Genomic DNA, 13,088 nt, shown 5'->3' on the forward strand with positions numbered 1-13,088 from the left:
ATAAATTACATTTTTTACATATTTTATGTACTTTTGTCTGATAATCTAATTGTTACCTTCATATACAAATTTGTTGAACTCCCCCCCCCCCCCCCCCCACCTCCTTTTAAATATTTGCATGTTTTGCAATAGAAAAAAGGAACAAAATAGCTATCTTTTATTAAATATTTTATTTTATTAATAACTTATATTTGTTATTTCTTGAGCTACGCAACAACAGTAATAATAATGTGTACAATGTATAATTTATCATATGTTTATAATGTATATATGATTCTATCTACAGTTAATATTTAGTATTACTTTATTTATGCCACTTAAACATGGCTTAACATATTCACAGTCTGCGCTTATAAACGTGAATACCGTTTGAATATCGATTTTTATAGCAATAAATATTCTACCATATTTTCAGAAGGATATGCATTATTATCCCTATGATATACTTATATACGTTTTACATTTTTAGAAAAGCTTCATCGTCGAGTCAAAATTGCCCTGACATATGGTTAGATTAGCGGACTGTGAATGTGTTACAAATTGCGCCATAACATTTTGTTGTTAAACACTTCTTTGTTTATTTAATTCACAGTTGTTTTAGAGTAATGAGTTCAAATTTAATTCAGGGGCATGCTTGCATGTACATATTTGTAGGACTTAATATGTCCAACAGTTATTCTATACACAGCTTATTTATATATATTTTCTTTTTATCATTTTCTTAAAATGGCAATTATATTATTAATATGTTACATATTAATATGACATGTATAGATAAAAATTATAAGCATTTTGAACTAAGCTAGCATGTCAAATATTGAGCTTATTGCATTTTATAGTAAAATAATATAAAAAGCAAATATACAATAAATAGTTTCTAGCACAGATTACTAATAACATGTACAAAATATTCAACTTGATTTATGGTGATTATTTTCTTAATATTTACTGAATCTAGTGTGTAGATTAACCCCTGGACGGACTGAACTAACTTTACCTCACCATTTTCTCTCAATTATTGTGCCATAATTAAATTGATTGTACATTTGTCACATATAAAATTATCCTTAGAACTTCAATCATATAATATTTGATGATTCTGTCTGGTTATTTAAGATAACAGCTTCTAACTAGATTAGTTCAATCATTTGTACACATTGTGATAGGCTTTCTTAAATATTGTAGTTATTGTATGATATTCGTTTCTATTTTTGCATAGTGTAAAACAAACAAGTATTACCATTAATTTTCTAATTTTTCAATTTATTAAATTCAATTAAAATATTTGTTTTTCATTTTAATTTTTAAAGGAATTAGAGGCCTATTATAGGTTTGAAAAAAGTAAACAGCTACTAAATTTAATTGCAAATGATACTATTGTACAATTAATATTTATAATTCAAAAACGAATCAAAATAAGTGAAACTAAGAGTTGTACAGAGACAATATATGCTATTATCTTAATTATATATTTTTTCATGGGACACAATTATCAACATACGCATTATTAAAGAATTTATCATACTGATCATTGCTCGTCGCACATTTTTAAAGAATATTTCAAAATTAGATGTACTTCACAGATCCCTAGACTTCTCGTTATACACGACTTTCACGGATATCCGCAAGAGCTCCAAAATTCCTGGTCTCTTCGTCAGAATAATTAGACTCAGTTTCTAATCTCTGTGATCTACTAATTGGATCATCAGTGTTCCTATTCCTGAGATAATATACCGCTGGATTAGATCCGTTGTTGTGATTGGTTTCATCCATTGTCCGAGTATTCTCAAAATGTATATTTCTGAGGCTAGATTGATCCTCTTGCGTTCTCGATCTGTCAAGCTCATTCGCGATGGTACATCTGTTTTGCATAGATTGATCATTGCTACGGTCCTCAGACCGAGATAATCGAACATAAATAGCTTCATTCTCATGATTATCTCTCTGCGAATTCTCTACGTTGTTTCTACTTTCTTGACTGATCCTCGACATGCTACGAACAAGATTTCTAGTGTTCATTAACTCGTTTCCTGTGACTACGTTTCTAGGTACCTCCTCGGTACCGTTTAGAGGTATTCTTTCGTTGTTTCGAACAGTATTATCGGATGTACAATAATTTCCATTGTCAGACAATGATTCACTCTGTTGTTGGATCTCATTTTCATTCGCTATATGAAACGAAGTTTCATCGTGGTAAGTTCTAAGAGCTTCGAAATTTGCGTTACTGAACACTCGCGGTACCATCTCGTGATTCATTCGATACAATTCTAGTTCGTTGTCTACGTAGTAACTGTCGAGTGGATTGCTGATTATCGACGGATTCCTCGAAACGTTCCTTCGTGGAAAACTTTGGCTCGAAAAGTTCGCCACTGTCGCGTAAGGAAACGGTAATGTATTCATCGGATTGCCTAATATGTGAGGACAACCATCCAGGCTCTGCATTTCAATTTCCTCTTTACCGTCGTGACAATAACCGTGCATGTCTATTTCGTGGGGAAGATTAGCGAACCTGTTAAAAAAGATAGAATCGCTTCGTAGATACGCCTTTTTACAAATGAATATGAAAGATAAATAATTGAAACGGAAAATATAATGAAATTCACCTGTGTAACAAAATGTCGGAATACGATGGCGGCATATCCGATTCCTCCTTCCCGTAAATACTTTCATATGTTGGAGGTGGAAAACACCCTACAGATCCTAAACTATCTTTGCTAGGCGTTTCCGCATCCATCTCGAGTATGCTACCCTGACTGTTCTGAAGCTGATGCCGATTTATACTACGCGGATTCCTTTGCGCGCGTAGTACGCTATCACCGAGTTCCACCAGATCCAAACCTGTCCAAAAGGTACGACACAGACTGGTGAAATTGCTTAAACTTTAAAGTTATTTTCATATTAATGCTCAGTGTCAATGTTACTTTTGAATGTTATTGTACTTCCCTAAAGGGATACAGAAATAATGCAACGGCGTACAAATCAACACGTCAGTACGTAATTATGTAAAATAAAGAAATTTTGACTACTTGACATCGCAATATTCTGCACTACAATCGGATGAAAATCAATCAACCACTTAAGGCCACTTTCTCTATTGTGAATCAAGTCACAGTTCCCATTTTTATACTATGCCATTTCTCCTCTTTGTTTGCGAGCAAAGATCGTACGTTTGCGCGAAGAGATGAAAGGCAGAGTGACTAAATAGCCAAACAGTACGGAGGGGATCGCTTCTCGATGATCTTGAGCAGCCAACTCAATTCAAGCTGACTCAAATTATTCACGTGTTCTCCATCGCCGTGTAACACGTGAAAGTAAAGCGTATTGTGGAAATGACTTTCAATGAAAAGCCAATTTTTTTATATAAAACGCAAACCTATCAAAAGCCTCGAACAGTGTACGCTACAAGAACCTGAACCCGAAGGAGCCTCTATAATCTCGAATTCTGTCTTTCGTATCGATTGTATTGCAGCTAATAAAAGTACGCAAAAGTTGATACCCAGTTGCAATCTCACCAGTCGGATCAGTTTGGAACTGCGTGAAGATTGTACCGTCCACAACGAGCATCCTACCGTGTGGCAAGAGGATAATCGTCGGTGTTGCTACCATCGCCTGATCACTATTGCCAAATCGCGAGTCTGGTTCAGGATCTTCTAGTCGACAACAGCAGTGCCGTCTACACAGGGATCTGCAGAATGGCGCACCCCAGCAACAATACGCAAAGATAAAGCAAAGCACGGCGAGCATCAACAGCAGAGCAGCTACCCCTTGGCCTTGTTGAGCGGCTGCGAGGGTTGGGCCACCGGCGACGCCAACACCAACGCCAACGCCGAATCCTAACTCTCCGCTGCCACTCATCTCGCCTGAAACGTTACATTCGGTCTATTTTTACGGCAGACAGGTTTTCAATATTAGGTATTGGGAAAGATTTTGTTAATTATTTGAACAGTTCAATTCACAGAGTAAATATTAAACGAATACCGAGATCCAATTCGGACTCGGTCGTTTGAATAATATTTTTCTCTCTATAAACAATTTCTACTTTTTTCTTTCTTCTTTATTTCTATCTTTGGAAGACGCGATCGACTCTGTTATTGCACGTAAACGTCCACTTTTTTACGCAATAAATGTATTCTAATCCGCAATGCAGAGCTAACAGCGATACTAATGTTCGCGTTGCTGGCAATAGTCCAGTCTTATGCGATGAATTTTGATAAGTTTGATCTTAACGTTATTTACCAATATTTTTAACCACATTCTTTACAATTTCTGAACCACTTTGTTCTCTTCACGCTGCAATACTTCTATCGTAAATTAGCGTGAATTTTATTTTGCTCTTCGAATAAAAATATGTAAAAGTTACAGTTACAACAAAATCTACTAAACAAAAGTTTCGCTTCTTAAAAGTCGTTAAACGTTGTATATACACATTTTGTCAAAGATTAATTGTTTTGTGTAGCAAAGTTTCTATGTTCATTGTTGCACAAAAATGAATGTAATTTTGGGCATTGGAACACTCTCTCTTATGCTAATACTACATAATAGAATATACGTCGTTCTCAGTCCGGAAGAAAGGTAAGGTGAAAGTGAGAAAAGTGCGGTAATCTCGTCACGTTATAACAGGCTCCAGTAGGTCAGTCGTTTTAATATTTCACGAAAGTTAATATATTCATAGCTGCGGATGAATTACAGGGATCTCGAAAATAAACGTAGTAAACTGATTAAATATTACGCTAATATCAGATTAAATTTAATCTTTACAAAAAAAGCTGCAAAATAATATCGCTTCCTATCAAAGTACCAAATATTTCTCAAGATTTTATGTAAATATTTTAATTTATTGAAAATATTCTTTAATTCGTTAAGAAAAATTATTTAGTAAAAATATTAAACAATTGGTAAAAAAGAAAAAAAAAAAATATGTTACATCACACACTCGACATATTTTTTTTCTTTAAATTATACCTTATATTTTAGAACGTACGGTAAATGTTTAATTTACCTTGGGTGGTGATGTTGTAGAGCCAAGTGGTCCCCGTTGTGGTTGCTGCTTCCGTTATCTTACGCGATCCGTAAACCATGAAAACAAATCTTTTTGTACCTCTCAAATGGATACTCTTTTTTTCTTCAACAATCATCAAATGTAATGTAATCACATTGCTAATTGTTGCATGTAACGCGTCTCATCGTGCAATTCCATCCAAGTTTATACTCGAGCTAATGATGAGGAAGCGTAATAGAATTGAATATGGCGCGCCCGTCAATCATCATTGATGCGATAGCACGGCCATTCGTTCCGTTCCAGTGGCGGTCTCATTTCACTTTCCTCAAAAAACTATATTTTGGAAATTCCGTTCTTTTTTTGTATGACGTTACTTTTAAGCGACTAATTATTGAAACTCGTTAAGTTTCGTGACTGTCGTATGAATAAATGACATTGCAAAGAAACAATGGTGTATATTACGATTTTAATGATCCTCGCGATGAATTCGCAGGAGGATCTCTTCACGAAGGTATCGAGCGTAAAGTCGAACAACGGACACTGTCATCGTGGAGATACTCTTGACCCATTTCGATATCTCCCCACTTTACATTAACCTGCTGCTTTTCGCTTCCGATGCTTCTATTTTGCAATCGACAAATCTCCTCATTCGTTAGTTCAATATATTTCTTTTTTTATCCCTTCAGTGAGCCTTCTTTTCATGACAAGGATAGGCTGGCTCTTGGCTTGCCTTCAAATTCTACCGTTACGTTGATTATTTCGTATCGACGGGATATTAATTTTATTACATTTTCTTCTTCTACGTTTTTCATATCAGTCCTACCCCTCTTTGTTCAAGTTACATAAACTTTTAGTTACTTTATACTAATCAAAGGTTTTCGTTTCAAGCATAATAACAAAATTGAATTTTACAAGAGAAAATTCGGTTATTACTACTGATCAATATCATTAGGCGTAACATGATGTTTAAGTCATCGCGGGGTTAATAGTGAAACCTTCGTCCTTTAATTATCAGAAGAGAATAACATTTACTTGTCGCGCGATAAACTTTCAGAAACATTCGATAACATCATAAATATTTCTTTTATATTCAACGTTTCAATTACTGTTAAATATATTTCCTTAAAGTAGTGTACAACCTTTTATGTTATAACAATAAATAACACAGGTTCATTCGTTGACTTTTTAATGGCAACTTTGTTCACGTTGCGTTACGGTTCTACACAACCTGTTCAGCTCTTAAATCGAATCACTGACATCCCCTTCGTTTTGTGACTCTGACGTCACTGACTGCAGATGAAGCCGCGCCATATTATTTACCATCGATACATTGTGCATTCACTCGATGCGTCTTCGAATTGTTTTTCTGTTCCACGATATTCAATTCCTGTACAATGTTTGCACATATTACTGTCATTTTATTGAACGAAAATTCATTTCACGTTAGTCAGCGTCGTAACAGTCGTCAAACACTCCTTCAAGATTAAAATTGATTAATCACAATATTGGAACAGTATCTCATTCGTAACGTAACGATATTCGACTACTATGTTACATATGATTATATATGTATTACCATCAGATACAGGAATAAAATAACATTAATACGTGTGACAGACAACGTAAATCCAGGCCAAGGAGTATGTTTCACATTCATCACGTTCAGTCTAAATTGTATCTCCGTACACTCACGATTTACAAATATTGATTTACAAGTAGTCCACTAATAACATTAACCTCGATTTTTTGTTCAAATTTTTTTTTTTTTGTTTTTTTTTTTTTTTTAAGAAATAACGATCACAAAAAATCTTATCGTTTCTTCGTTGTACGCTCGTTCGTATGTAGATTACAAGAGATATGTGAGGCCTATCTGTCGAATGTGCTACTACCCTCGAAATTCTCCACACCTTGTGGAACGCACCAACCTCTTCACGGCCTTTCGAGACACTGGGAAACGATTCGTCGGTGGTCTCCTTGGTGGCGCTTGTTTTATTTTCCCACCCCTGTGCACATCATGGAAATGATTGTCACTGTACTTCTTTTACCCCTTCTTTATCAGCCTTTGTTGCTCTAGTAGTTTCGATCTTTCTTTTTGTACAGATTCAAACAAAGTTCATTTAATGCAACTTATTCAAGACACAACATTTCGAAATTTTAATTACAAATATAATTATGCGAATTTTATATCATTTAGAAGGCAAGAAAATATTTTACTTACATTTTGAATTACAACTATAAAGTGCATTTTAATATAAATAATTTTCTATTTTTATTTATAAGATAATACGTAATAGCCACTGATATCTTGGTTGAATAAATATATTTAATAATAGGCAGAAGAAATTGAGCAAATAAAATGTATTTATTTAATTAAGAAATGTATAGTAATATTTCATATATAAATGTACAGTATTTAAATTTTTAAATTGAAAATGCATATTAAATTTTATGTTGCTTTTTACAAGATAAGATTAGTAAAAATTTATGACTCTGGTAAAATCTCTAACATCCATCTTTTAAAAACTTCTATTTCAGGTCTAGTTATTTCATGAAGCACATTATTTAATGGTATAAATTGACCATTCACTCCATATTCTTTTAGATCAGAATAGGTTTCTTGTCCCCATTTTAATGGAACTAAATTATCCATGGTACCATGAAATTGCAAAAGGGGTGGTTTTGTTCCTGAATTTACTTTTAACGACTGCAATAAGAACTACATTGTGATCAACAAGAAAAATTAAATATTGTATAAAATTTGTCTCATATGCACCTCATACACTGATGAATTTCTATTAAGAAAGCTAGACATAACAGAGCATCCAGCTAGAGATGAGTTGAATCTGTAAGCCAAATGTAAGGATAATGCACCTCCCATTGAAAAGCCACCAACAGCGATTCTATTGTATGCAATCCCATTAGAAACCTCTGTATCAATTAATTTTAATACATCGTAACACATTGAATTTATAGATTCAATATCTTCAGAAACACTAATGGCTATACTCTTGCGATTGAACCACACATTGCTAAGCTGAAATAAAAATTATTTTAGACAAGTTGTTATTGATCTTTATTTTGTAAATTATGTATCATATATCATATTGCAGCATTACCATTCCATAATTGGGTGTATAAGGTTGAGCAGGTGCTGTTGGATAAAGGATCTTTATATGTGGAAATGTTAGTTCTTCTCTGTTTAAAATATCAATCCAATATTTCACATCTTTCCCGGAAGATCCTAAAATTAAAACATACAGACTTATTTCTAACTTGTTTTTATCGTTCTATGTGAAAGGATGACCAATAAATTCAAAGTTATATTGTTAAAACACATGTAAACATGTAATAAAGATATATTACCTGAACCATGAAAAAAAAAGAGGGTGGCACTATGTGCCTTGGTAGCATTTACTATATTAATCTTCGGTATTTTAGCAATTCCTGACATAGAAATACAATTGCTTGTGGAACAGACAAATAAAAGAATAATATAAATAGTTAATACAAGTATAATATATTTGTTTAAAACTGCATAAACGCGTTGATCCAAATTTTTTTATATTTCTCGATACATAAATCTATAAACGAAAATACCATTGTAGTAAGTGACAAACAAACAAAAAAATGATAATATGATAGCTATGACAAAGATGAAGCTTCATTCTTAAGAACAAATTTTTTCTTTTCTACCATAAGTAGGGGTGGTACAAGTACAAGTGTACAATTTTTTATTAATGATAGGTAACATGAGTTAACATGAAGTACGTATAATGATAAAAAGAAAACTTGTGTATGGCATGCATATAATTGCAATAGATATAAAAGTAAAAATAAATATGTTTTAGACATTATAAATAACAAACTCAACATATTATATAACATGAAAAGGAAGAAAAAAGTATGGAAAAGTAAATATACAAAAACAATCATTTTTTCTTCGAAAATTGTAAAAATTGAATAAGCAAATAAAGAACTAATTGAATTAACAAACTGCGCACGTGGAAATAACACAGTGACCACGAAATTGTTAGGCAGATTATAAAGTATGACAAAAATACCTATAAGTCTCGGTGCAGATGAACGATTTTTCGCCTGATTCTTCAAAATAAAAACAACGAAGACAGACATATGATCATGTGATGAAAAATCGCTTATCTGCATTGAGTGTAATATGAAAGGTTTGTTTTTTGGTAAAGTAAAACTTTTTTATTACTCTCACAACTCTTTATCTGCTTTATAAAACAGTGTTAAAACTACATTACTGAGAATCACTACAAGTTAAGTGATGCTAATTAAATAATTATCACGTTGTTTATTAGCATGATTTTTGTTTAGATTCTCATGCAACATGGTATCCAACGTTTGCAACACGTAGTTCCTAACTGAATATATAGTTAAATATTCCTATTTCTTCAAGGCGGTTCTCACGTTTTAAACGGGCATTTCTGTCTTTCTTCAAATTAGAATTCTCAATTACTGGTATCCTTAAAAAACACATAATGTTCAAAGAACATTATTTTAAATTTGAAATTGACGAATAATAATGCAGATTGTAATACTAAAGTTTTGGAGACTATGTTAATGTTTGTTGTTAAATTTTCAATTCAACAATGCGGGAACTTTGTTAATTATAAAATATCAGTTGAATCTGTACAATTGCTATATTTAATGAATGAAAAGTTCGTTATGCATTCGATCATGAATTTGAACTATTTTGCGTAAATGCGGTCACCCTGATAGTCCGTTGTTCGTGGAAAGTTATTGCGCTGCGAAGCGTTGGTGAACGATTGTCATAACTGCATTTCTGCGCACGCATGCCTCGATTTCAATTCGAGTTTCTTCGAGATCGTTTGAAAACGTATGCTAGACAGACTGTCCAACTGAGTTAAGGTCGAGTGCATTGCACGGTTGTGTTGACAGACTACTGGTGTCGCGTCGATGGATACGTCGGTAGTTGTCCGCTAAAATTTATCTCACGTTCGACCAGCAGAGTTATGTTTAATGAGTCCTTGTAACGATTCACCAGAACGATGCAGAGAAGAGGTGAGTAATGGAAAGTTTAATTCAATATACGGAAAAAATGGAAATTCGATGGGTTGCGTGGACGACCATTTTGAGGGCGCCAAATTTTTGCGTCAATAACAGCGCCGTGACTGCCCGGTCAATACGGTAACCGACCTAACCTACCAACTATATTCCGTGAAACATTTTCAACTGCTTTAATTTAGCCACTTAAACCGTGTTACTGTTTTTTCTTCGATTTACGATGTATTTATACAGACTTAAAATTTAGATTCATTTAACTCCCATTATCCTGTGTTACATAATTTGAGAATCAATTTTTTGTCGATTTTTTAAACACACACACACACGCGCGCGCGCGCGCGTTGGGTGTGTGTTTATATAAAACCATTGGCAATATAATTTGATGAAAACAGTATATGAAATTCATGTTGTCAATTATCATAAGCATTTGACAAGAATATTATGTTACTGATTACTTTTTTATATATAATTGACGCTATCTCCATATGATTTGACGATAATAATTTTAATTTGTTGTTCACCAATATTAGGAAATTATATCTTTTTCTTTTCTTACGAAGATTGTAAATTTTCTGTGATTTTGCTTCTACATTCATCGTCTATTGCTACTGGTTTCATAGGGTTGTTGGTTCCTCCTATGTATCATTGTCAATTATTCAGCCGTAGACGAGTAATCTAAATAGCGTGGTGTAAATTGTTAGTTTAAGTTAAAAAAGCGTGAGATCAAGACAAACTATTTCTGAGAGATGATTTCTGTTGTCTTCCTATTTATTTCAGATATATCCTAACCTAACATAACTATTGGATGCGTATGTACAATGCGTGTAATAAAAATGATAAAGTGAAACAAAATTCGCTTTAAATTATTGAAATATCATTTAATACTTAGTTTCATGATCAAGTAGTGGTTCTGGTATTAACCAAAATTATTAAGTTATAATAATTTCAAGATTTGTTTAAAATGAAAAAAGATCAGTTAAAAATTCACCGTATTATTTATTATCAGGTATAATATTGTTAAGGTGAACTTTTTAACAATAAATATTAAGATTATAGATTTTTAATAATTACATTGGTAATATACCTATCTTTCGTTTTGTTAGTCGCGTTATACGGCACTGTCGACTAGCTTGTTTCTTTTGGTATATGTAACATTAAACTATTATTCTCCACGGGTCGGTGAAATTATATCTGTCGCGTATATACCGGACTTAAAAGTAACGCAATAATGGTACGTATGTCATCTTGTCTGGCAGTCTTTTTACTTTCTTTTCAAAAGACATACTCGTTTATTTAGCAGCGGAAGAAAGTTATAGGTACGATGAATACTCTTCCTATGGTCCTGTGATAACAATACAACAAATTCGAGACCATTTTCTTTCGACAAAATAAGTCCACGTTTCTTTATTTCGATTATTCAGAATCAATCGAACGAATAGTAACGAGCAATTATTAGAACGAAGGAATAATAGTCAATTCTATTGCTTGTTTGTGATGCATTTTAAACATGGTTTATTGTACATTTATTTGTCTGACCTCGAAGCCAAAGTTGAATGAATAGTGATCTGTATTTAAGAATGTCTCAAGCGTTTTGTCATCACTAGTAACTGTATTGCGTATTGATAGCATCGTTAACGAATATCTATTAAATATCGATAATTTATTGGTGGTTGTATATCTATCGATAATGTTGTATAGATATCGATGATGCAAGTAAGAAGAAAACGAACTAACACGTAACATACAATAAACTTTTAATATTTTATCAATACCTATGATAAACTATGAAAGGTGAATTCATTTGATATACATCATCGATATTCTTGTTGGTAGTTCTTTTATTTGAATTATCGATGTTTGAACAATATCATCGATAAGTTTATAATTATCGACGAATTATCGATATGTAATCGATAATCTTTAACAGGACCTTTATACTTAATTTTATCACATATTACTCACTAGAATAAGACTTCTTTTTATTTTAAACTTTATGTATCTACTCTGTAGCAAAAAGTTTATCAAGCACCTACTTTTATCGATTCGTTGATCAAAGTCATTATGTATGTATATTCGATACATTTGGATGCTCAATAAATTTGAAATGTCGCTTAATGTGAGGTACAATAGAATATATGCATAATTTTAATATTTCGAAACAGGAAAATTTGCATTTGCACCTTAAAAAGAAAAAGGCTTAAACGAACCTTAAGTACAGAACCGATTCATGAGTATCTATCCCACTTTATTCGGCTGATAACGATCGATCTTTCGTATTGAGGTTCAATTCGATTTCTTTTTACTTTGAACAAAAACCGTGGAAAGAGTTAGCTAACAAATATCATCGCGAAGAAGAAAATCGTGATGCACGGTGCGTATGCTTGTAGCAGTTCGACGCCTGATTGACGGGGAAGAGTCACGGCACCTTAGAACCCGCGGTGCACGCTACTCTGACCGTAAAATAGAAAGAAGGGAAGAAAGAAAGAGGGAGGCAGCAGGCCGTACGTTTAACATTATAATTGTCTCGCGCTTGGAACAGTTGGAACGAGCACTTCGTCGGCACGTGAAACACGCGGAGAGGCTCGAGAAGCCCGATCGTGAACCGCGAGAGCCTCGTCAAGATTTTAGTACACTTTCTGTATTCGACCTGTAAACACGCCGAGGGTACTTCGACCGATCCGTTCCTTACGTCGAAGCACTCTTTTCTCGCGATATTCCCTCGTCGCTTACTTTTCGCGTTTCCTTCGTACGCGGATATATTAGTGTGCATTGTGTTTCAAGGAATCGCAGTTGAATCGGATCGTACACCGTCAAAATCAACATGTTTCATCGACCTTGAAAACCGTACGTCCTCGCGTGTCTCCTCCTTGATTTTCCGACAAAATCGAAAAAAAGGAAAGTCAATCATTCGTTCGTTGCGAAAATCTCGTTTCAATTCAAATGGCCATGTACACGGTTCGCGAAGAAAACGAATTCCGTGCGTTTGTGTTGCTTTTCTCGTCGGAAACGAACAAAGGACACGCTAAAAGATAAAGTAAAT

At 33.6% G+C, this 13,088-nt stretch overlaps 3 protein-coding genes across 10 annotated transcripts in view; 1 reads left to right on the forward strand and 2 right to left on the reverse strand.

The window, feature by feature from the left end:
* Window positions 1-178: 178 nt before the first annotated feature.
* On the reverse strand, window positions 179-7,209 carry LOC143145139 (uncharacterized). Of its 2 annotated transcripts, none has more exons than XM_076308200.1 (4): window positions 5,000-7,209; window positions 3,570-3,860; window positions 2,604-2,838; window positions 179-2,509 (listed from the first exon to the last, which is right to left on the reverse strand). In XM_076308200.1, exons 1-4 carry the CDS (start codon window positions 5,133-5,135, stop codon window positions 1,600-1,602), a joined length of 1,572 nt encoding a protein of 523 aa, XP_076164315.1. In that variant the 5' UTR covers window positions 5,136-7,209; the 3' UTR covers window positions 179-1,599. The 2 variants fall into 2 exon arrangements, with proteins under 2 accessions (XP_076164315.1, XP_076164314.1); XM_076308199.1 differs by having other exon boundaries at window positions 3,513-3,860.
* Window positions 7,210-7,342: 133 nt separating this feature from the next.
* LOC143145140 (lysophospholipase-like protein 1) lies at window positions 7,343-9,366 on the reverse strand. 6 transcript variants are annotated; one of them, XM_076308203.1, is made up of 5 exons: window positions 9,216-9,366; window positions 8,363-8,580; window positions 8,116-8,240; window positions 7,773-8,033; window positions 7,343-7,703 (listed from the first exon to the last, which is right to left on the reverse strand). In XM_076308203.1, exons 2-5 carry the CDS (start codon window positions 8,448-8,450, stop codon window positions 7,482-7,484), a joined length of 696 nt encoding a protein of 231 aa, XP_076164318.1. In that variant the 5' UTR covers window positions 8,451-8,580; window positions 9,216-9,366; the 3' UTR covers window positions 7,343-7,481. The 6 variants fall into 6 exon arrangements, with proteins under 6 accessions (XP_076164318.1, XP_076164320.1, XP_076164317.1 ...); XM_076308205.1 differs by having other exon boundaries at window positions 8,363-8,463; window positions 9,061-9,363; XM_076308202.1 differs by having other exon boundaries at window positions 9,061-9,363.
* A 410-nt stretch (window positions 9,367-9,776) lies between these two features.
* The window catches only part of Pnut (septin 7-like protein pnut), a 34,644-nt gene continuing 31,332 nt past the window's right edge, over window positions 9,777-13,088 (forward strand). For both annotated transcript variants that reach the window (XM_076308196.1, XM_076308197.1), the window contains exon 1: window positions 9,777-10,045. In XM_076308196.1, coding sequence (XP_076164311.1) covers window positions 10,004-10,045 — 42 coding nt within the window. In that variant the 5' untranslated portion in view covers window positions 9,777-10,003. The remainder of the gene's footprint in view (window positions 10,046-13,088) is intronic.

The sequence above is a fragment of the Ptiloglossa arizonensis genome, chromosome 4 (assembly GCF_051014685.1).
Source record: "Ptiloglossa arizonensis isolate GNS036 chromosome 4, iyPtiAriz1_principal, whole genome shotgun sequence".
NCBI lineage: Eukaryota > Metazoa > Arthropoda > Insecta > Hymenoptera > Colletidae > Ptiloglossa > Ptiloglossa arizonensis.

What these genes read in the sequence shown, in the direction of transcription:
- LOC143145140 (XM_076308201.1), bottom strand. Translation starts at nt 9,163, where the DNA reads ATGCAGATAAGCGATTTTTCATCACATGATCATATGTCTGTCTTCGTT. An exon ending in ATCTGCACCGAGACTTATAG is followed by an intron (nt 8,241 to 9,060) that starts GTATTTTTGTCA and finishes TTTTAATTTTAG; the next exon opens with GATCTTCCGGGAAAGATGTG. An exon ending in GAAATTCATCAGTGTATGAG is followed by an intron (nt 7,704 to 7,772) that starts GTGCATATGAGA and finishes TTCTTATTGCAG; the next exon opens with TCGTTAAAAGTAAATTCAGG.
- LOC143145139 (XM_076308199.1), bottom strand. Translation starts at nt 5,135, where the DNA reads ATGATTGTTGAAGAAAAAAAGAGTATCCATTTGAGAGGTACAAAAAGA. An exon ending in GTTCCAAACTGATCCGACTG is followed by an intron (nt 2,839 to 3,512) that starts GTGAGATTGCAA and finishes CCTTTTGGACAG; the next exon opens with GTTTGGATCTGGTGGAACTC. An exon ending in TCCGACATTTTGTTACACAG is followed by an intron (nt 2,510 to 2,603) that starts GTGAATTTCATT and finishes CTTTTTTAACAG; the next exon opens with GTTCGCTAATCTTCCCCACG.